Consider the following 25,288-nt stretch of genomic DNA (forward strand, 5'->3'; position numbering starts at 1 on the left):
TACGAGAGCGAGAGGGACGGTACGATACGAACTTCAAGTTTCGTAGTAGCCCTGCTGGGACGAGAGACTGACCTGACCTGACTAATATGAATACGAGTCTAACAACTGGTAGCATGGTGTACGGTTGTGTCACTCTGAAGATGAGCTCTGGTTGAGTTCGAAACGCGTCAGTGTAATGTGGTGGTGGTGATAGATGGGTTTGTGTGATTTGTGTGTGTTCTTACAGTGTGGAGGTGGAGGAACTGCATGAACACGCATATTTTGCATAAGCTTAGCTATCGTAAGGTCGCGGGTGAGCAAGGAAATTATTTTACTTCATTGATATGGTCCTCTGCAAAGTAACGCCTGATTCTATAAATTATTTAATATGAATACGACCTGACAACTAATTCGAACCCTCATCTAATTGTCACAAGGGATTGAATTATCAGGCACCTATTGCATTTAAAGTCTTTCTTTTCAGGTTGACAAATTCGTGGTAGTACTCTGTATACACACCCTTTATGTACTTACTTATAAATATATCAGTTTTTACCACGATCACGCTATTATTTCCTTTATCTTACTTTATAAAATTATAACACCAGTGTTTTAATTTCAGATGGTAAAAATGGCCATTGCATACCTGTTTTTACTAGTTATGTTGGCAGTAGTATATTACCTTGGATGTGTTTTTTATTTTTTATTTTATTTGGTATCAATAAACCATAAATTAAACAAAATTTTACTTAAAGGATCAAGAAACAGTCATCAAGTTTGGAGTTGATAGAAAAGGAATAAAACGTGGGATTATTTTGTTTTCGCTTCTGTGCTTTCAGCGAATATGCAATGCAACGTTAAGTAGGTACTTAATAACTATTTTCCAGAATTAATTTACCATACTTACGTTTGGATTAGTCAGAGGACGTCGTCATCGTGACAGTGTCGTGCCCAGTTTTAGAATAGGACGGACCCATCTCTTCCCGTGAGCGTCGTAAAAGGCGAGTAAGGGAAATTGTATAGTATGTGAGACTGGCCAGCAGCGCTCTTGTTACCAACTTGGAACTCGGGACTCCAGCACTGCAGCGTGGAAGGCAAGGGAAACCACACACTATTTCCCCAGGAAAGTAGTCATAAAGTTTAATAATAAACCAATCGATAACCGACTACGACGACCACTGTGTCAAGAAGCGACTTAGTCGTTTGAATTAATTACTCCCAATCACGGCCAAACAATGGAGAATAAGTGGAACCCATTTGTGAATGGATTTTTAAATAATAATAAAAAAACAAATTAATTGAAAACCAAGATTAAAATTTTACAATTCATTTATTTAGTTTTTTGCTTAACTATTTTCTTGCTTGATACAAACAATCTTTTTACTATAATTCCTAATACAACTAGACCTACAAAAATTAGAGCTAGTAAGTCTAAATACATCTTCTGGTACCAGGGCAGCATGAGCGCCGGGGAGCGCAGATGCGGCGCGCCACCTGTTCTGACCACGTGCTCCACCCAGTGGACCAGCTCCTTGCCCGGTGAAATAGGTCGGTCATGGTAGATACGCGACAACTCCTCCACTTTTTGCTTGTATCTGTATCAGAAATGGCAACAGATTAACAATACTTAATCGGTTTAGGATTGTAAAAACACTCTCTCAAAATGTCTACTTTCTCGAATCAAAAAAAGTACGTCCCAATAACTAGATGCAATGTCTCAAAATGTGCACTTTTCAAGCAGTTAATTTTTCCAGATAGCATTTTATGAAAATTATTTTTATTTCATATTTCTGGTTTCTTCGAAATTCCACAATGAATACGTTTGATCTGTTTTGTGAATTTGTATCTTTATCGTGTAAGCCGCTGAACCAACGAAAGGAAACAGAAGCATCTTACCCGGGATTTCTGACTACTTCGCCAATAGCAGCTTTAAGTTTATCAACCATGTCATATGCCAGGTCAACTCTTTGCGCGAAGCCCATTGATACCGCTCTCTCTACGTTGGTGAATTGATCGGCGAAGACCGGGATACCGATAATGGGAACTCCGAAGTGAACAGTCTCAGTTGTTGAGAGATAGCCACCGTGAGTGATAAATAGGATACAATTCGGATGTGCTGAAACATAACATCGACCGAATAATCAGTTTTAAGTAAAGTAGTAGTAAGTTTGAAGGGAATGACTTTACATCTTCATAGAAACTTACATAATATACTTTGTTGCGGTGCCCAATGCAGAATATGAACATTAGCTGGTGTACCAGGCAGATTTTCCTCAAATTTCCATAAGACTGTTTGTTTGAGTTCACCAAACATCTTGATAAAGCCTTTCTTTAATTCTCCTGGAATTTTCGAGGCTTGCAAGTTGGATCCCATGCTGAAGTAAATGACGCCGTGTTTCGAGTCGTCCATGATTTTTTGTAAATCCTGCAGCATGTTTGGTTTTAAAATTAAAATAACAAAATACCTAAGTAACTTTTGATGCAGTAAAGTACCAGTTATTTATAAGTAAGTATAGATATCAATCTATGTTATACCTTTATATACACGATACGAGTATATAATCAGAATCTCGGAAACGGCTCCAACGATTTCGAATAATTTTAGTATGTGGGGTTTCGGGAATGACAAATCGATCTAGCTTGGTCTTATCTCTGGGAAAACGCTTAATATCGAGTTTTAGATCCAGCAAAGCTAGGTCGCTCAGGTACTTAAAATTAAATGTGCTGATTACTTGTTTTTAGGGTTCCGTACCTCAAAAGGAAAAAAACGGAACCCATATAGGATCACTTTTTTTCCGTCTGTCTGTCTGTCAAGACCCCTTTTCTCAGTAACGCGTGGAGGTATCAAGCTGAAATTTATACCAAATACTCAGGTCTACTGTCCCTCAGAGCTGTGAAAAAATCAAACTTCAAAGGCAACGCAATCAAAAGATACAACCGCTGCAAATTTTCGACATTCGCAAGGGAATCAAAACCTTTAAGGGCTACTTCCCGTGAACTCAGAATCTTGAAATTAGGTACGAAGCAACTTCTTATAGCACAGAGAAAAGAAAAAATTGCGAAAAGCATAAATCTTTATTTGCATCATATAATAAAAATATTTTTAATATTTTTTTTTTAATAATTTGTACGGAGTCCAACTCGCACTTTGCCGTTTTTTAAAATATTTAAATGCTGTTAGAAAAACAATACTTTCAATTTATCAACAAAGTAATGGAAATAAACCCGCCTCACTAACCGAAACTTCGACACATCATTACCTATTTGCTTTTATCAGTGTTTTGGACGTTTAATACATATCATCAATGAAAATTTAATTAAAACACTTGTGGATTCGAATCACATACGAGTTTTGAATCAATCAATCATTTATTCGCTGTAAACATTTTTTTGTGCTTTGTTTTGTGCTGTTGTGAAAGATTAAGACAGGTACCTACTCCAAACAGAAAATAGATTTACGTTTTATCTATACTACAGGACGTTAAAGGAGATATGGTGAAATTAAATTATTTACCTTGGGTAATGGTTGCACGACGTCATCAATATGATATCCGCCAATGGTGATACAATTCTGAGGCAGCGTCATTGCTTGTCCAAGAGACACATGTGTATTGGCAATCAGAAGTGATGCATTGAATTTCACCTCATCGAAGGTGGGAACTGGACGACCTTTCTTGGCTATTACTGGTGCTATACGAGTATTATATGTGTTTTCTTCCATTTTGTCATAAATGCTAAAAATCATAACTAAAGCTGACGCATCTTTTATGGTAACAGTCGTGGGTATCAAAGTTTAAAAGCGCCTAGAATAATTTAAATAATCAGCCACTTGTCATTGGTTGCAAATTAGATTTGGAAGGTGTTGTATTCTCAGTTCTGGTAAATACAATGGTACAATAATACAATACAATCTTTATTGTACACCGCAATAGTAAGCGATATAGCAAACAGGTACACAGAGAGAAAATTACAAGGTAAGATTGGTTTTTGGAGTCATTTTTTTATTTCAACTCCAAATTTGTTACTTTTACGGTCATCCCGTGCAATCCATAAGAAAAACCAGAAAAAGAGACCAGCGCTCGATGACCGGGTTCGATTTCCATCCCAGCGCTGGTCTCTTCCTGGTTTTTCTGTGCATCCATGCTTCAGTTTTGTATTTTCGATATGAAATTACAAGGTAAGCAATATCTGGTGTTTACATTTTATTGAAAATTTGAGTAGTGTTTACGTTAGTGTGTTTGTATTCTTGGCACGATTTTTGATTGTTTGGGTCAGAAGCATGATGATTATTTTTAATGTTTATGCCCTTTTGGATGGTTTTGATGGATACGTTTGGTGAGACGATACAAAGCAATATATATGTGTCATACATACATCGATATGTCAAGACAAGTATTAATCTTTCTCGGTTCTTCACTGCTGAGGACCCCAACTACGTAATACGCGTAATATGATCAGTTGGATTATACGAGGTTTATGCCATTATTGTTTCTTCCTATTCGCGATTCTGCACAAATAAATTCCACACAGCTGAATTTGATCACATGCTAATGACAGTCATTATTTTACAGTTTGTTTCTTCCTATTCGCGATTCTGGAAATATGAATTCCACACACTGAATTTAATCACAACGTAATGATTCACAGTCATTATTCTACGCAATTTTCTTCCTATTCGCGATTCTGCACAATATGAATTCCACACAACTTAATTTACTCACATGCGTTATACTTCACGATACTATCTTTATCTTATTCTATCTATTTTCTATAATATCTTGTTTCTTCCTAGTCGCGTTTATAAATATAAAAAAACAGACTGCGTGAGTCGCTTTTCCCGCGGTAAAATTATCATGGTCGCGAGCTTTAAGTTATGTGAACGGAAACACCTTGAGACGAAGCTTCCGAAGGCAGCAGCAGCCTAAATAAATAATAATAATAAACAGGGACGACTGAAATTAATTAAAAAAATTTTTTTTCTCCGCCCCAATTTTGTCCGGGTTCGATTCCCGGTTATGTATGAGAATTTAAAAAAATTATTACAGAATCGTGAAGTATAACGCCTGTGATTAAATTCAGTTGTGTGAATTCATATTGTGCAGAATCGCGAATAGGAGAAACAAGATTGCGTAGAAATAATGACTGAATATCATTACGTATGTGATTAAATTCAGTTGTGTGATTCATATTGTGCAGAATCGCGAATAAGAAGAAACAAGATTGCGTAGAAATAATGACTGTAAGCATTACGCATGTGATCAAATTCAGCTGTGTGGAATTTATTTTGTGCAGAATCGCGAATAGGAAGAAACAATAATGGCATAAACCTCGTATAATCCGATCAGTTCCCATTGGGTGCGGTCATATGTAGAGTAGTTCAAATTTTGCTTACTGCCGCCCGGCACCTTCTTCGCATCAAACCTTGTATTATATTAGGTAATTCGTCTCATAATATTTTTTAGTATAAATTCTAACGTGAAAAAAATGAACTACAAACAATTTTGCTCAGTTTGGTGCTTGGCGTTTTCTTTGTGGTTAAGCAAAGTTATTATTCGTAGTTCATTGATATGAACCTTCGCAAAGTAACGCCTGATTCAATAAATTATTATTCTTACGTGATTTTCTTAAATGTCGTTGACACTTGTATCCACAGCTCCTGGAGCCTCTGCGTGAAAGTGAAGGGTGGAAAGTTGGCGGTCTGCGAGTCCGGGACGATGGCTGGGTTAGTGTACTCATCTATAAGTCTCGTCACCATCCAGTGAGGAGCCATCGAGGACGACCAGATAAGGGGACAGTTGAATATCGGTGCGAAACTGGAAACATTTAAAACAAAAGCAGTAAAGTAGCTGTACAAAACGAATTGGTAAATTTTGAACATGAAACTGCTAAATAAATAAAAAGTTGATAAAGGTTTTAGATTTACTTTTTTACCTAAAACAAAATACATCAAAATTACATTAGGCACTGTTGTACACTGCATGTCAGTGGGATTCCTATCCCACAATAGAATTAATATTGCTTTAAGGGCAACACACACAGAAAGCGTGCGCGGGTCGGGTCGTGTCCGCCGCGTGAGCCGCGCGGTTCGTTGTATTCACACAGAGAGCGGGCGCGGCCCGCAGCGGCTATCAATGTTGCCAGTTTAGTGACTTAGTCCCTAGAAGTTTACTTAAATCTTAGCGACCGCAAAACAGTTTTGACGACAATCATGGTTTACCTGGCGACTTTTGGAGTACAAATTAAAACAGTTATAGAACCAATAATATATACGACATTTTTGCCAACTCGACACAGAATTATACAGTGCCGCGAGATATATGTGGAAAACGACAAACGGGCTTGCGCACCAAGGTCAAACTTTATTTACTTACTTAATTACAGTCAAACAATTTGATTCCTGACCCAACGTAGACCGTTCTCACAGTAATGGTCGCCATACACCATCCTTCCTTTCGTGACGCTGCCTATTGGATCAGTTAGAACTTAGAACTGAACGTGAACTGACCGTATGACAGCCATAACTGTCATGCCAATCCACGCCCACACACAAATCATAATAAATTCCCTTGTCAAGGAGCCAAAATGGCAAAAACGGAACCCTTATAGTTTCGCCATGTCTGTCTGTCTGTCTGTCCGTCCGTCCGCGGCTTTGCTCAGTGACTATCAATATTTTGCACGAATATGTATGGAAACTATGCTGACGAAATGGTACAATAAAAATTAAAAAAAATTTTTTTAGTGTACCTCCCATAGACGTAGAGTGGGGGTGATTTTTTTTTCTCATCCAACCTTGTAGTGTGGGGTATCGTTGGATAGGTCTTTCAAAATCATTAGGGGGTTGCTAAACGATTTTTCGATTCAGTGATGTTTTTGCAAAATATTCAACTTTAAAGTGCAAATTTTCATTAAAATCGAGCGTCCCCCCTCTAAAATCTAAACCGGTTGGTGGACAATTTTGAAAAAATTCAGAATGGTAGTAAGTATATCATAACTTTCAAGGAAAACTATAACGGCTAAGTTTGCTTGAGAATTATTAGTAGTTTTAGAGCAACCTAAGGTATAAAATATACCTAAACTTGGAAGAATCCGTATAAAATACGAAATCCTTAGAAAAATACTACTTATTTTTTTCGTAATGGCTACGGAACCCTATTTTGGGCGTGTCCGACACGCTCTTGTTCTTCGAAAAGGTTTTACAGTGGATCACGATACAGTTGGTCCGAGTGTACATAAGTACACACTCTGTTAATTTTCTTATCGCTATGCAACATACCCAGCATACAACTCGCTAAACATCCACTCGGTAATGGCCACATCAAACTGTTGTTTCGGATCATTAATAAGTTTTATCACATTTTCATTCTTAGTAGTCAATTCTGCAATGTGGGTGAAAAAGTGGAACAGCATGTCCGTATCGTCGAAGTCCACTTTTTTATCCATGATCGACTGTATACTGAGTAAGTCGGCTGAAAGCAATGGATATTGTAATTAATTAAACAAATCTATAGTATAAAAGTGAACCGCCAGAACGGGACAAAAAAACGAGACAGAGCAGGATGGCGCTCTACAACACCATTTTGACACGTTTCTCCCAAACAACGCATTATTCCTCTGGAATTTTAAAGCAATTCAATTCTTTGACCTTGGGAATCGCGACAAACTTGAGAAAATATGATATTGGGTGTGTACATTTTGTATTTTAAGCAAAATAAAATCCCAAGTTCGAATTTCGAGCCAAAAACGAGCGAACTATTATCTATGCCAGTGTTGCCATTCAGGGAAAAAGAAATCTATTCATTATCCTGCATTGCAGTCTGTAAAGCTCTTTACCCATTCATTGCCGCGCGCAAATTAATTTGCCCCAAGATATTATTGTTATTTAGTTAGTATTACTTAAATATCAGGCAGGGCACACTTGACACCGATAATTAACCCAGTCCTTCTGTTATAAGTTGGTACTAATTTATTTTGGTTGTCAAACGAGAAAGTGGGTCTCCTGATAAGAGATATGGTAAAAGATCACCACCGCCCATAGACACCTGCAACACCAGGGGGATTGCAGATGCGTTGCCAACCTAGAAGCCTAAGATGGAATACCTCAAGTGCCAGTAATTTTACCGGCTGTCTTACTCTCCACGCCCAAACACAACAGTGCAAGCACTGCTGGTTCACGGCAGGATTAGCGAGCAAGATGGTGGTAGCAATCCGGGCGCACCTTGTACAAGGTCCTACCACCTGCATACTAGGCAGGCAACGGATAGATTTACCTGCTTAAAAAGACAGTTACATATTTAGTACACTTAAATACATGTTAAACACTCAAGACTCGAGAACAAACATTTGTATTTTAAGTCAAAGTCAAAGTCAAAATATCTTTATTCAATTTAGGCTATAACAAGCACTTATGAATGTCAAAAAAAATCTACCATCGGTTTGGAAAAACCTCTGCTGAGAAGAATCCGGCAAGAAACTCAACGAGGTATATATTTTTTTTAAACAGATTTACAATATTATTAAATGATATGTATACATCACAAGTATTTAACACAACTTTATTTTTAACACAGTAGGTTCGCTATTTGAAGGGATCGCTAATGCGGATCGGAATTATTTCCAAATATCCCTGTCCATGATATAATCATTAACTTTATAATACACTTTACAATATATAATCATTAACTTTATTTTTAGGTTGCTTGGTTGGTTGCTATTCTTAAGTTGCTTGTAACATCGTATCACAGTATATTGTTAATTTGGCATGCCATTGTTTAATAATCTCAGTGTTTTTTATTTTATTTCTAATCTTCCGATGGTTTCATAACGCAAAGGTTCGATAAGAAAAATGTACAGACTTTGCTGCTTCTTCATTCAATTGAAAAAGCGGAGAAATTGAAAAAACGGATGTGGTTTTATCAGAACCAGATGTTTTCAATTTAGTTTATCGGAACCAGAAACAGAAACGGAATTGGAACCGAAAACTGAGCCTGAGTGATATAGGTGGATGAGATATCAATAAGGGTAGCTCTACTAAACCTGAGGGTCTGTTGTGTAATGTTTTCGCATTCAAAAACTGTCATTAGATAGTGATCGCGAGTGTCAGAAACGTTATATAATTTAATTAGCTTTCTGTTTGTTTTTGATGTAGGTACGCCGCTCATGTCCCGCCCCGGGCTAAGAATTGACATCCGTTCTAACTTCCGTTTCAAAAGTAACGGAACCGGAACCGAAATGAATGTTTAATATCAAACGGAAGTTCAGACTTAACGGAAACGGAATCATCATTCGAGCTCATCGTATCTCCATCATCATCACATCAAATTCCACTGTTGGAATAGGCCTCCCCCATAGACCTCCCATTGCTTTGGTTGGAAGCGGCCGCATCCACCTTGAACCCGCGGCATCAACCAGGTTATCCGTCCATATAATTGGTGGACGTCCTACGCTGCACTTGCCAACCCGCGGTCTCCATTCGAGAACTTTTCGGCTCCAATGGCCATGTGTCTCAGCCATATCGCTATTATTGAGTTTTAGCCCGAGCAAAGCTCGGTCGCTCAGGTACTAATGGATAATACGTACTTGGTATTCCTTTCATGTTATCTGAAACATCGATTTGTGTCAAGTTTTTATGTGGATTCTTCTTCGGGTACGGAGTTATGTAAGTGACCTGTAAACGCACAAAAATCACAACAATTACAATAGTAAATAATTGGATCGTGACTTGCGTCTTGTTTGATAAAACTTAAGAATAACAAGTATACTCAGCGGCACAAAATTTGGCCCACTCTCCATACAAAATAACCTATTTTTGCATACAAATAAGGGCCAGACTTTTGCCGCTCAGTATAGATAAAAATCCGTAGGCATTTACCAATTTGCAATGTTACTTCCGAGTGTGGCACAATACGGTATTTGACTACTCCTGAATTTGCCAGGTCTTATATATTATTATGAAAATATAGGTATAGATTAGATTAGATTAGATTAGATTTATTTATTACCTTTTGAAAAAATACATTATAAGCACATGTCAGTTAATTACAAGAAATTCACAAAAGGATCGTCAAATGTATACAAAAAAATAAATCTTATTAAGTATAATAAATAGTCAGCGAGAATAAAAAATAAAAAATAAATAAATTTAAAATGTCAAATTACAATTCAATTCAATAATAATAATTAAAAGCAAAACAAGAATATTCTTAAATCTAAGACTATACAGAAAGTGTTTAGCGTAGAGAAAAGATAAATCAGTTGAAAATTGGATTTAAAGTGATTTTTTGAAAAATCTATATACAGCTGTCTCTTTCTCAAACGCTTTTCTCTATGCAGCAAGTATTTTTTTATTTTTTATTTGACTGGATGCCAAACGAGCAAATGGGTCTCCTGATGGTAAGAGATCACCACCGCCCATAAACATCAGCAACACCAGGGGTATTGCAGACGCGTTGCCAACCTAGAGGCCTAAGATGGGATACCTCACGTGCCAGTAATTTCACCGGCTGTCTTACTCTCCACGCCGAAACACAACAGTGCAAGCACTGCTGCTTCACGGCAGGATTAGCGAGCAAGATGGTGGTAGCAATCCGGGCGGACCTTGCACAAGGTCCTACCACCTGCAAGTATGGCGCTACTAGCGTGTGACGTCACATGCCAGTATGTCTTTCTCTGTCTAATCTTGGATTTCAAACCTTTATAACTTTGTTATTTGTAAAGGTAGCTTAAAATTTGTTTCTCTATTCGATAACAGGCATTGTAAGGTTTTAATTTATAATATATATAAAAATAGTCAAATACCGTATTCCCACTGGGTTGCGTAAATTTTTGTGTCGTCAGTATTGACGCTTTTGTATACAAACTACGATATCCACGCTACTGAGGGGCTACTACGAAACTCGAAAATCGAAGTTCGTATCGCACTGTCCCTTTCACTCGCGTATTAAATGGCATAAGCATCAGCGGGACGGCATGATACGAAGTTCGAGTTTTGCATTCCTAGTAAATATAGGGCCTGCTCAGTGTGGTTCTAATTCACACTACTTAGTAACCTTTTAGGTACCTACATTACTCATTACGTAATTATTACCTTCTATGTTTTATCCTTAACATAGAATTAAGTTACAAGAATTACCCACTGTACCACAGAATTAATGAACATATTTGTTATCAATATTGATCACAATCTGCTAGCTTTTTTTTTTTTCTGTAGCTTCCATTATATAAGTATAGTTTTTGCATGATTTTTGGAGGGCTGGTTTGACAAATTTAATTTTCCTTTTTTTTTGCAATGTTTTTCACTGTATTGATTCCTCTATGCCAGTATCGACCTCATTCGTCTCATCACGCAACCCAAAAAGTAAAATAATAACAAAATATAAGGATTTATATTTTAAGTATTTGATGGATTGACTATGGATGAAGTTATATAACTTACGTATAACTTCCGCAGTTTCTAACACTTTACGGTTAAGGTTAAGTAAGTACCTATACTTATTCAAATTCAAATCTTATCAAATTGTACCTAATTGTCAAATGCTAGAATCTGACTCATTGATATCCTTTTATGTTTGTGGGTACGTGTCAATCCATATACTTAAACTTATACTCATAATTATACTGATACTTATAATATTATAAATGCGAAAGTCTGTTTGTATGTTTGTGTGTTTGTCCGTCTTTTACGCCGTAACGGAGCGACGGATCGAAGTGATTTTTGGCATAGAGATAGTTTATGGGCCCGAGAGTGACATACCTAGGCTACTTTTTATCCCGGAAAATGCACAGTTCCCGAGGGAACAGTGCGCGATAACCGAATACCACGCGGGCGGAGCCGCGGGCAAAAGCTAGTGTATGAATAAACTTAAACTAAATTAGCATGATTAAAAAAAATAGTTTATTCTTTCTCATAAATTACATAGTCTTCGCGATCCCGTTTGTTGTGTTATATATCCTAGATCCCAGAGATCGCAAACCATACTTTGAAAATTACCTACTGTTACGTTCCATCAAGTTTAAGTATTTATATAGTTTAAAATACCTCATGTCCAGCATTTAACAGGTGCCTCACATAGCCCTCTCCCAGAATATTATGACTCTTCCCTGGCAAAGGGAAGACCACCAAAATCTTGAACGCATCACAAACTTGCAATAACACTAACGCAATCACCGACAAGTATAACTTTTTCATTCTGTAAATACAACAAAAAGTAATTAAAACACAACTAAAATTGTTATTAAATAACACTGATTTTGTTTGAAAATTAAACTAAAATAACGTGGGTATGGCACTAAGATGTAACTAAAAGCATCACTTTATAGGCAAAGATAAAAAAAACACTATTTTAGTACAAGGTACAGACAAATAAGTCTAATTATCCTTGCGTTCGCAGTAAATATCACTCACTTGGTTATATTAATTGAACACGCATTTATGTATAAGAAACAAATGCAACTCAACACCCCGAAGGACCGTCCTCAACTAATGGCACTTAAGTTTCATCTGATCAATGACACACATGCGAGACAAAACATTGAAAGTAGCAGCAGAGACCGTTACATTGCGTCGATTGATCGATTAGGTACTTATAATAACTTAGTTCCGCCAAAGTCTAAAGAATTGACGCTTATATTATTTAATACGAGAGTGAGACGGACGATTTTCGTATTAAAGTAAGAAAGAAATAGAAAGAAATGCATTTATTCACAGCACAACAATAGACAACACTACACAAGACACAACAATATTATTAAGTGATAGTATAGATAGGTAGTAAGATGGTATTAGCCCCCTCAGGACTATTATTATTCCGTGCAGACAAACTCGTGCGCATAATCCGGGATGGTTCATACCACAGACATAATAATAAGAAGACGTGACATGGAATAATTAATGATAATATTGAGCTCCATGCAGGGGACCGTATGCTTCGCGTCAGTCCTAGGTACTAATAATAATAATATGTAATAATTATAAATTTAGTAATAATGATTTGCCGTGGTGGCCTAGTGGTGACCTATCGCTCTCAAGCAGAAGGTCGTGGTTCAAACCCCGGCTCGCACCTCTGAATTTTTCGAAATTCATGTGCGGAATTACATTTGAAAATTTACCACGAGCTTTAACGGTGAAGGAAAACATCGTGAGGAAACCTGCACAACCTGCGAAGCGATTCAATGGTGGCGTGCGAAGTTCCCAATCCGCACTGGGCCCGCGTGGGAACTATGGCCCAAGCCCTCTTGTTCTGAGAGGAGGCCTGTGCCCAGCAGTGGGACGTATATAGGCTGGGATGAATGATTGCTGTGCAGTTTTATTTAGTCATAATGTTTGATGATTGTAATATTTACCCAAGATGCAAACCAGCGTTTTTAAACGCACCCACACGCATATAGCAGCCAACAACTTCGACGAGCTTCGATGCTTATCGTACGAGTAAACGCGATCGTTTACTCGTAAGATATCCGCCACGAAATTCCTAAAACGAAAGTCCTAGGCATATCGTGAAATGGCGCCATTTCATGAATTGGCTAAGAGACTTCCGCCATATCGTTCAAAATTTACCGCTTAGCGATTTGCCTAGTGACGTTTAGGCAGATCAGAAAATTCCTAGGCATATCATGAAACGCCGCCATTTCAAGATTTGGTCTGTTTAGGCACATCATGAAATTCCTAGGCATATGTGCCCGGTATATAGCTAGAACAGATATGGCGGCGTTTCATGCCTAGGAATTTCATGGTCTGCCTTAACGTTTTCACGATATACCTAGGAATTTCATGATCTGGCGGATTTTATGATCGGCCGCCGATATATATATATATATATATATATATATATATATATATATATATATATATATATATACATATATATATACCACCAAGCCCTCTCACTTTGAGACGAGGCCTGTTCCCAGCAATCGGATGTATATAGGCTAGGACTAGGATCATGATGATGATGATGATCAATGTTTGATAATAAGGTACGATGAGGACGTGAGCATCAGCAAATTAGTTGAGTCAAGGCCATGACATCATTCGAGTCATTTTCCGGTCTATACTTAACCAATTCCAGTCGTCAACTGCGTAGAGTACGGACATAGTATAAGTGAACACAAAACAATAATTATAATACGTACACAGTCGCAGGAAGGTCTGGTAGTAAACCAGTTAAAAAACTTAAGAAATCAGTTAAATCCCGCGGCGGATTTTTAAAAACGGACTTTTTTTTTTTTTTTTTTTTTTTAATTCTATTGGATGGCAAAAGCAAGCGAGAGTAGGTCTCCTGATGGTAAGAGATCACCACCGCCCATAGACACCTGCAACACCAGGTGATAAATACACACTTGATAAATATTTTGTGAAAACTATTACACAAGTAACGATTATTAAGTATGTACGCATCGAGTAATATTGGTTTAAATAAACTTTATTTATGTATGATGTGAGCAATGTGCGTATTTGTAATGTATACCAGTGGCGTGAGACTATCATAGTCACCTATTTTTGTAACATATATAATTTCTTGTACCCAAATGGTTGTCTGGAAGAGATCGCTTTGTAGCGATAAGACCGCCTACTGTCTACCGCGTGAATCTAATGTGTATTATTATAAGTATTTTTTTACTGCTTTATGGTGTGCAATAAAGAATATTTGTATTGTATTGTATTGTATAGTGAGCGTTTTTAGGTTCCGTAGCCAAAATGGCAAAAACGGAACCCTTATAGTTTCGCAATGTCTGTCTGTCTATCTGTCTGTCCGTCCGTCCGTCCGCGGCTTTGCTCAGGGACTATCAATGCTAGAAAGCTGTAATTTTTCACAGATATATATGAAAACTATGCCGACAAAATGGTTTTTTAGGGTACCTCCCATAGACGTAAAGTGGGGGTGATTTTTTTTCACATCCAACCCTTATAGTGTGGGGTATCGTTAGATAGGTCTTTTAAAATCATTAGGGGGTTGCAAAGATGATTTTTTGATTCAAATTCGATTTTAAACTACTAATAATTTTCAAGCAATCTTAACCGTTATAATTTTTCCTTGCAAGTTTGTACTTACTACCATTCTGAATTTTTTCAAATTTTTCCACCACCGGTTTAGATTTTAGAGGGGGGGGGCGCTCGATTTTAATGAAAATTTGCACTTTAAAGTTGAATATTTCGCAAAAAAAAACAATGACTCGAAACGTCGTCTTAGCAAACCCCTAATGGTTTTAAAAGACCTAGGTATCCAACGTTTCCATCTGAGGACTACTTGAAATTCGAAATTCAAAGTTTGTTTTACACCGTCCTGCTTACTCCCCTATTAAATGCTATTAGCGTGAGCGGAATAACACTATACGGCTAAGGCCTGGCAACATCGGTATCCGGTTAACTTTATAACAGATAACTATTAGATAGTCAGACAGTGTTCTCGTATCACTCGTTGCTAACTTGAGATAGAGATAACACTATTAATATAAATCCCAGTCATCGTTCATCGTGAGTTTTAGTTTCACGTAGGTTCTAATAGTGAGTTGACGTAACGGTGTTTTTATTTAAAATTTGTTTTTAAAACCGCTTGTCAAAAACAACAACAATAATGATTTAAACACGGAAAAATTAAAATAATTACAGTTTTTATATGCTGACCACAACACAGACGCGTGAGTTTGTTTTGTACTGTTACTTGCAATAGTAAATCATCCCAGCCTATATACGTCCCACTGCTAGGCACAGGCCTCCTCTCAGAACAAGAGGGCTTGGGCCATAGTTCCCACGCGGGCCCAGTGCGGATTGGGAACTTCACACTCACCATTGAATTGCTTCGCTGGTTTTGCAGGTTTCCTCACGATGTTTTCCTTCACCGTAAAGCTCGTGGTAAATTTCAAATGTAATTCCGCACATGAATTTCGAAAACTCAGAGGTGCGAGCCGGGGTTTGAACCCACGACCCTCTGTTTGAGAGCGATAGGTCAAACCACTAGGCCACCAATAGTAAAAAAACATAATAATCTAAGGAAGCATAACAGAAACAAGGTCAAGGTATTTGATATGGCACGTGATGTTTTTTACGTAAATAACAACATTTAGGGGCTGTTTCACCATCCATTGATTAGTGTTAACTGGCGGTTAGGTGTGATCACTAGGCCACCACGGCTTTTGTATTTTTTTAAGAATGAGATTTTAGGGTGCTTTGGACAGGATTTCCGCCTGGGTTTTCTGTGTCTATATGTTCCAAGATGTCCTATAGGTAGTGCCACGAGAGTTGAAGTAGGTAAATGATTACACTTACATGAAGTACTGATAACATAAAAGGAGAATGAATGAAATGAATTAGTGAATATATCGTAAATACAAACTGAGACATGGATGCACAGAAAAAAAACAGAAAAATAGACCAGCACCTCAGCAATCCGTGCTGCGTGCTATAACCCTTACACCACTGCTGGACAGGAATATAGACACGAATTTTTCCTATGCATACATATCTCAGGTTGCTTATTTCTACTATGCTACTTAAGCAGCAGCACTAGCGACATCTATGTTTCACGGGATTTCCGTAAAAGTAACAAATTTGGAGTTGAAATAAAAAATACAAAAATACTCCAAAAACCAATCATAATTAGTGAATGTCAAAATCCCGCTGTCATTACATGATACTATGTTCTTGCGTGTATGAGTATACTGTGAGGTGCCTTAACTCTGGTGGCACTACCTATTTATTATACCGACTGGACCACTATTGAACCCGCCCGTGTTGTTTTTCTGGACACCAGGATATAATACCTGGGTGTGAGACGGTCTCGTTCAAAACGGGACCATACTAGGGGTACTCGAGCGTTTATCTAGACACGCGGCAGCGTGTCAAGCCAAGTTCAAGCTAACAGAACTGGCGAGCAGCACCGTCTGTAATTTTACCCGAACCATTTGGAGCCATTTTTGACCCCCTCATAGATCAAAATTCTAACCCAGATGACCTAGAAAGTTCAAGTTTGGCACCCAGATTTGGGTACTTGGGTGAATACAAAGGAATAATTCAGAAACTAGAATTTTTTTATGATTTTAGTATTTTTTTTTTAATTAAATTGTTTCCGTACAAAGAGTAATGATATCCCATCAAAACATAAATGTGAAATGCGAGCCAAGTTCAACATTATGAGATGAGCGTTTTCAAAAAATTGTGTTTTCTTTTTTTGAATTTTTGGAAAAACATGGTTTTTCCTATTAAGAATTAATCAAAAGCACAATCGATTCCGATCGTTTAAAAAAATTTCCCCATTTTTTCATACAAAATTTTATAAGTCAGTTTTGTCACGCTCATACTAAGTGTATGAAAAAAAAACTATCGAAATCGATTCTGCTCTTGATTCTGAGTAGGAAAAACCATATTTTTTGCAAAATTTCAAAAATAATGAAAGGGTACACTTTTTTTTAAAAACGCCCAGATACGCCTTGATTGTTGACTAAAGACAAAAGAAGTGAGATCTAAATGGGTGCCAAGTGCCAAGGTGCTAAGTTTAATGGTCAGTCCTGAAATGTATTTAGAACAATATAAAATTTCATCTCTTAAAACATAAAACCACTTAAAATATAATTTCTTCTTATAACTTAGGATAATATATTGAAGACTGAGGTCGGACTTGGCTAGTTTTCATATACGAATTATGTCAGACTGTTATGTCCGACCTTAGGCTTCAATATTAGTATTATCCTAAGTTATAAGAAGAAATGATATTTTAAGTTGTTATAAAATATTTTATATTGTTATAAATAAATTTCAGGACTGACCATTGAATTTGGCACCTTGGCACTTGGCACCCATTTAGATCTTACTTCTTTTGTCGTTAAAGTCAACAATCAAGGCTATATCATACTATTGAACTTTGCTCTCATTTCACATTTAAGTTTTGATGGGATATTTATTGATTTTCGTGGCACATTTTCGTTGAAAGGTACCGTAGAAAATTCCGTTACAGCTTCCCGGTTATCTTAGTAGAAGTACAGGACGTCTAAAAATAATCTAAAATACCATAAAATTCTGCAGCCCATTCATAAAAAAATGTGACCATGAAAATTAAACCCCACCCACTACCCACCCACCACTCGACCCACTTAGCAGGAAAGTTGTTTCTGATCAAGAATTGTTTTGATTTCAGATAAAAATGGCCCAATTGGCTCTGCTCTTGCTGTTAGCGTTGTCCCAAGCATGTGCTTATCACATTTTAGTGGTATTTCCTGTACCTGGAAAAAGCCACAACATTCTGGGCCAAGGTTACGTCAAGAATCTGCTTGAGGCAGGGCACGAGGTAGGTATTGTCAGCACACCATCATCATCGTCATCATCTCAGCGTACAGGCTGAGGGACTCCTACTGCTGGACAAAAGCCTCCTTAAAATGGAACAGAATATCAGAGGGCTGAGGCCGTAGTTCCCATACGGGCCCAAAGGAGATTGGGAACTATATTGTTACCTATATTCACCAAAAATGCAGATTTAATATACTCCATTGATTCATCGTATGAAAATATTTATAAAATTAATCTCATTGATACATATTCTTATAAGTTTGTTCACATTTCATTCTATCTCATTTTAAATTGATTTGTCTAAAATGTATTACTTGTTTTTATGTTTTTTCTTAACTTTATAAGTGGATTGGATGATCTATCCGTAGGTTGAAAATAATAATGGACAAAATACATAATAGAATTTTAAATTTTGATGTAAATCATGATGTTTTCTCAGAAATTGTCAACTTTACAGGTTCATTATAACATTAACCTTACCTCATCTAAAATAAACCAATTAAACGATTAAAAAACCGTCTAATTAATAGTTTCAGCAAAAATTACATTACCTATAACAAATTACATTATAGATTTAATTCATTTATCCTTTTTAAACTTTATGTAGTTATGTATCTTGACTTGACACGCCCTCTATATCCTTCAGTCAATGAGATTCATCAAGAATACATTTCAAGTTCCTGAAATTTATTTTTTCAGGTAACATACGTCACGCCATTCCCAACGCATAAGACCACTGCAAAATACCATGAAGTTGACATCAGTAAGAGTGTTGAAAAATTTGATCGTAAGTATATTTAATTTCTTCTATTAATAAGTAACGTGAAAACAAAACAGAAAATCCAAAGTAACTATGTATTTTTACCCGACTGCGAAGAAGGAGGGTTATTACACGACTGCGAACTGCGAAGAAGGAGGGTTATGTGTTTGACGCGTACGTATATATGTACATATGTATGTAATGTCTAGTCCTATGTCCTCTCGTAGTAACTACTCAACGGCTGAACCAATTTTGATAAATGATACGTCATTGGATTCGTCTTGATCACCCGAGTGACACTGGGTGCATGAAATTCTTGTAAAATTAAAATGGCAGATTTTTGGCGCCAACTTGTAAGTTTTCAAAAAATGTTTTTTATTCAAACCAATCGAGTGGGGTATCAAATGAAAGCTTATAATTAGTCCATTCTAAATATATATGGGTTGTAGTAGTTTTAATCTATCATTTTCACAGAACTATTAAAAAAGTGTGAAATAAAACAATAAATTAAAAAATCAAAAAACCCGACTGCTTTAAAAAATACTAAAAAGAAGAAAACAAGTCTAGTGGGCTAGAACTTTATTAAGTAGCTAACTTAAAGTTCGTGTTTACTATCGTCTTATAGCTCTCATATCTCATGCCAGCAAGGTTCTGCTCCATATTCTTAATGAAAGATTAAAGGCTTACATTTCTAAAGAAATAGCACCAGAGCAGGCCGGTTTTGTAAAGGGTAAAGGCACACGAGAACAGATCCTGATTGTGAGACAAATCATAGAGAAGGCTAAAGAATTCAACAGACCAACATACATATGTTTTGTTGATTACCAAAAAGCGTTTGACTCAGTGAAATGGCCTCATTTGTGGAAAACCCTCGCGGATATAGGAGTTCCGAAACACCTTGTGCATACACTAAGAACCCTCTACGAGAATGGCTCAGCTTCTGTTAGAGTAGATAACGTCACCTCTGACTCACTCCATCCTTCGGCAGGTGTTAGACAGGGTTGCATCTTGTCTCCCCTTTTGTTCAACATCTACACGGAGAACATAATGAGGATAGCTCTGGAGAACTGGACAGATGGTATACCAATTGGTGGCAAGAACATATCCAATCTCCGATACGCCGACGATACTACGTTAATAGCAACCAGTAGGGAGAACATAGCGAAACTTTTGTACCGCATTGAACGTGTCAGCCTTCAGTTTGGTCTTAAAATAAATAGACAAAAAACAAAAATGATGATTGTCGACCGAAGTCAAAACAATGCTCCACATATAACTGAGATTGCAAATTGTGAAGTTGTACAGTCATACATTTATTTGGGATCGCTCATCACAAATACTGGAGGTTCCGAAGACAAAATCAAGCGACGAATTGCCATAACAAGATCTGCGATGGAAAAGTTGACCAGGATATGGCGAGACTAGTAGTACTAGGCGGGTCTAGTGTTCCCCATATTTCTTTATGGTGCCGAAACGTGGACTGTCAAGGAACGCGAGAGGCAAAGAATTGACGCTCTCGAGATGTGGTGCCGGAGACGTATGCTTCGAGTGTCATGGACTCAGCACCGCACCAACCTGTCCATACTGGAAGAACTACAGTTGAAGGAGAGGCTATCATCCATAGTGAGATCTATAGAACGACTAGTGGTGCAGGCAAGGGTAAATGGGAAAAGATCAAGAGGACGTTCTCCCATGCGCTGGACTGACCAGATAAAAGCCCTAACAAATACTCCTCTCAACACTTGCGCCAGAGAAGCGACAGCCAGGGAGAACTGGCGTAGAATTGTTCGACGTGCTACGTGACCACGACTGCTCTGCCAAGAGTATCCGACAAAGAAGAAGAAGAAGAACTTAAAGTTCAACAGTCGGGGCCATTTAAATCGTGACGCTTAAAAATTCTTACCTAATGGGTCCCGACAGTTGAACTTTAAGTTAGCTACTTAACAAAGTTCTAGCCCACTAGACTTGTTTTCTTCTTTTTAGTATTTTTTAAACCAGTCGGGTTTTTTGATTTTTTTTAATTTATTCGTGTCTGTCCCTAACTAAATGCTCCTCTCATCCACTCAAATACTGGTAGAGATCTCTTAACTGTATAAGCTCGCCTTTGTACCTATATGTATCTCAACGTTAGAATGTCCATTTTGTTTGATTATTATTTTTTGTACAATAATGCCCATTACACCGTATCATACCATGACCGTATATTATGTTACATATTTTTACTATCGTATTACAGAAGACAAGTTTTCGCTAAAAAAACTCTTGGATGGGGAAGTTAGTTTTGATTTTACTGGCTTTCTACCAAAACTGGTCGAGATGATGAGAACGTCATTGGAGAATGAGAACCTGCTAAAAGTTCTAAATGACACTACGCAACACTTTGACGCTGTCATAGTTGAGTGGCTTTACAGCGATGCTTATGCTGGGTAAGATCATTTTTTTTTACATAAAACTGACCGTGATTGACCCCTATCTCACCTGATGTAAAGTGCAGATGAGGCCAAAGGTGTATCTCACAGTAACAGCCTATTCACTCAAGCCTTGAAGAGCCCTAGATTGTATTTATCCGGAAATACAGACGACGGGAGCGAATTCCATTCCTAAGCGCACTTCATTTCCATGAAGATTCAAATGAGAAAGTAAAAGAAAACCAATCTTTTGTTTTGAACCTATTGCATTGACATGCATACCAATTTTTAAGCCAATCCGACTACTGGACGAAGTACAAAATTTACTTACAAGGTTTGACTCAAACAGAGATAGGAATATACGAGGTATGTTGGTAAAAAGCTATTACTTTCTAATAGTGCTTCTCGTAACTTTCAGATTCGGAGCGGTGTTTGACTGCCCTTTGATTTGGTCATCTTCCCTTGAGCCTCACTGGCTGATCCTCAGGTTGATTCACGAGTCCTCCAACCCGGCGTTCAACCCTGACGCACTCTCCACTGCAACACCCCCGTTTTCATTTGTCGAGCGACTTAAAAGCCTTTTTAGCCAGGTCTTTATTAAGGCGGCGAAGATATTGTAAGTTACTACTTTCAGCATCAGTATTTTTTCGGTCTAATCTATTTATTTGGTATGATAAAGAGTTTACAGGCATAAAAAACAAAAAAGTGACCTAAAATATCTTAACTCGGCCGTTCTCATTTTACTGTGCACCTGTCTAATTACCGTGCCGCAATCTGTCTAATTTTCTGCACTAGTGACACGGTAATCAGACTTCAGTGCACAGATAAATGTAAATGGCAGCCATCCTTTTTCTTGATGTGCACTCAGTCTCAATGCCGTGTCGCTTTTTCATGAAAATAAAAGTGAAACGGTAATTAGACGGGTGCACAGTAAAATGAGAATGAACTGAATGAACTTAACTAAATATATAATTACTTATAACAAACAAAAATATAACAAGAAACCCAATCTACCAGATCTTCTGCCTGTAGTAGGGTTCCCATGACGCTGGCCGCATTATTCCTTTGAACCACAAGTGCGATCCGCTGAGATAAGTAAGCACCAGCTCTTGAATTTAAACCCTATATAGGTAACTCTGTGGTATATAAAGGTAGCTTCAATGTTTTTCCGTTCAATATAACACGTATTGACAAGTTTTTTTATAAAATAAATGTAAAATAGTCAAAAACCGTGTTATGCAATAATGTGCCATGAACTGAAAATTATTAAATATTGTTTAACAATAATTAAACTTCATTTAATAGCTACCTTGATGCAAAAGAAAAGGAGCTTTATGAAGAGATATTCGGACCTGCAGTTGCAAAAAGAGGACGCGTGCTACCGCCCTACGGAGAGGCTATATTTAATGGATCATTTATGTTGACTAACTCTCACTCCTCGCTCAGTCAGCCAATCAGCGTACCCCCGAACAGCAAAGAGATTGGTGGATACCATATCGACCCTAATGTTAAACCTTTACCGGCGGTAAGTTCGGAAATAGTGAGATTGTTTTACTAAGCGCACATGATAAATACCAAAACCCTTTGAGATTGGTTACTGTGAAATGGTTCCATGGTGGCCAATGAATTAAACTCCTTGACTTATTTATAAGCAACCGGCAGGACCCAGATGAAACAATATTCCCCAAAAATTTATCAGATTTCTGTAGTATTCCCCTATTAAGTATTTACAAGATAACGGTTGCATTTGCATGTCGCTCTAATTAACGACAGTATATTGCGGCAATGGCGACCACTTCGACTCCTAACTCCGTCACAGACGGTTCTGGCAGAAAATCAGCGCTGCAGGCGTTTAACGCTTCAGCATAATGCTGAGTCAGCGACCGTTTCACTTTCGCGGGGACACACAACATTGTGTATATTGTATTTAATATTTTCATGTGTTTTTCTGTAATTTTTTAGTTTTTATTTTTTGTGTTAATTTTGCTGTATATGTGTGTCTTCTGTGTTAGTGAATAAATGTCTTCTTTCTTTCTTTCTTTCTTTCTTTCTTTCTTTCTTTCTTTCTTTCTTTCTTTCTTTCTAATTATGATTGGCGCTCATGAAGGTTGACAGTCACCTCAGTATATTTCTACTTGTTCTTGGCAAGGCAATAAGTGAATAATGACAATTTACATGTTAGTATATTGGTTGCAGGATCTCCAAAAACTTATGGATGAAGCCAAGCATGGTGTCATATATTTCAGCATGGGAAGTAACGCTAAAAGCAAAGATTTTCCAGACTCTTTAAAACAAGATTTTTTGAAAGTTCTCGGCGGAGTCAAACAAACAGTCATATGGAAATTTGAAGAAGATTTACCGAATAGACCCAAAAACGTTCATATCGTTCAGTGGGCACCGCAACCGAGTATTCTTGGTAATGTAAAATACCTGTTGCCTAGCTAGAATAGTAGAAATTTATTAAGTGGATGAAATAATAAGATTTTTTATTATAGCTCATCCTAATTGCCGCCTCTTCATTACACACGGAGGTCTTCTGTCGACTACAGAAGCCATTTACTTCGGCGTACCGACCATTGTTATGCCATACGGAGCAGACCAACACCTTAACGCCATAAGAGCTGTCCAAAAAGGCTATGCTAGGAAAGTTCAACTGTCCTATGAAATGGCCGGTGAAATGAAACTTGCTATCGACGAAATCATTGGCAATCCCAAGTAAGGGCATATATCATACACCTTCATTCAATCTTAACACCTTAACTCTTCAGGTTATCCTTGAAACAAATGTTTGATTAAAACCAATTCTTTCCTGAAAATAATGTGCCCTTTCCAAATATATTTTTTGGATCATGTTTCGGAATACAGAATCATCTGTAGCCCTGCCCTACACATATTACCGTATAATTTCTCTTCTTCTTCCCATGGTGCCTTTAACTACTGAAGGTCGATTGATAGTCAGCTCAGTATTTATTTGTCATAATTGTACTGTGATATTTTGAGTCACCTACGTGATTAATCGCTATCTTTATTTTAGATACATGGATAGAGTCAAGGAGCTATCGAAGATTTACCATGATCGCCTGGTGCCTCCTGGCAAGGAGCTGGTCCACTGGGTGGAGCACGTGGTCAGAACAGGCGGTGCGCCGCATCTGCGATCCCCGGCGCTCATGCTGCCCTGGTACCAGAAGATGTATCTCGATCTATTTGTAGTAGTGTTAGTTGTTATATATACGTTGAAACTTATTATAAAGAAATTATTTAGTTTAGTTAAATCATTGTTTAAGAAAAATGTCACAGCAAATAAAAGGAAGAAAAATTAAATTAAATGTCGTGATATTGGTTATGTTTCACGTTTATGCGTTTATAGTATGTAAATGTTAGCTGGTCCTGAGATACAGGAATTATCCTAGTTCAGGCACACGTGCTACATAGATTTTAAATAATATATTGTATTTTACGTTATTTTGTACCGAAATAAATTCAATAAAATTTATTATTATTATTATTTCATTATATTAAAATTAAACTAATTTAAAATTGTTACTAAAAGTAAAACAAACGAATAACTAAACTATAACTTTAAAAAAAATTAAAGGATCCCCGCCCCAAAGATGCTGGCAGCATTTCCTCGCTGTATAGCAATGCTGATACGTTATGCGAGGAATCTGCCAGTTCTTCGGTCCCCTGTGGTATCCGAAAGCCGTTTGGATAATCTATAACTACACTAATAGGGTCACTATTGACTCTCATAAAATTCTTATTCCTATTTTTAATTTTACTACCGATTTGTGTTCATAATAATCACTCTTCATTTTTTTATCTCATACTTTTTTTTATTCATACATTTTTATTACTAATTTCGGAATT

General features: G+C 37.3%; 2 protein-coding genes across 3 annotated transcripts; one reads left to right on the forward strand and one right to left on the reverse strand.

The window, feature by feature from the left end:
* Positions 1-1,290: 1,290 nt before the first annotated feature.
* Positions 1,291-12,596, reverse strand: LOC141439230 (UDP-glucosyltransferase 2-like). Its single transcript, XM_074103433.1, has 9 exons — positions 12,380-12,596; positions 12,014-12,164; positions 9,556-9,643; positions 7,253-7,445; positions 5,595-5,792; positions 3,494-3,713; positions 2,185-2,404; positions 1,876-2,095; positions 1,291-1,574 (listed from the first exon to the last, which is right to left on the reverse strand). The coding sequence occupies exons 2-9, from the start codon at positions 12,161-12,163 to the stop codon at positions 1,310-1,312; spliced, it is 1,554 nt and encodes a 517-aa protein (XP_073959534.1). The 5' UTR covers position 12,164; positions 12,380-12,596; the 3' UTR covers positions 1,291-1,309.
* A 1,544-nt stretch (positions 12,597-14,140) lies between these two features.
* Positions 14,141-24,914, forward strand: LOC141438942 (UDP-glucosyltransferase 2-like). Of its 2 annotated transcripts, XM_074103021.1 has the most exons (10): positions 14,141-14,188; positions 14,312-14,359; positions 18,105-18,254; positions 18,953-19,040; positions 21,250-21,439; positions 21,840-22,037; positions 22,727-22,946; positions 23,618-23,837; positions 23,917-24,136; positions 24,456-24,914. In XM_074103021.1, exons 3-10 carry the CDS (start codon positions 18,111-18,113, stop codon positions 24,739-24,741), a joined length of 1,566 nt encoding a protein of 521 aa, XP_073959122.1. In that variant the 5' UTR covers positions 14,141-14,188; positions 14,312-14,359; positions 18,105-18,110; the 3' UTR covers positions 24,742-24,914. The 2 variants fall into 2 exon arrangements, with proteins under 2 accessions (XP_073959122.1, XP_073959121.1); XM_074103020.1 differs by lacking the exons at positions 14,141-14,188; positions 14,312-14,359 and adding an exon at positions 15,383-15,612.
* Positions 24,915-25,288: the final 374 nt, after the last annotated feature.

Source organism: Choristoneura fumiferana, chromosome 20, assembly GCF_025370935.1.
Source record: "Choristoneura fumiferana chromosome 20, NRCan_CFum_1, whole genome shotgun sequence".
Lineage (NCBI taxonomy): Eukaryota > Metazoa > Arthropoda > Insecta > Lepidoptera > Tortricidae > Choristoneura > Choristoneura fumiferana.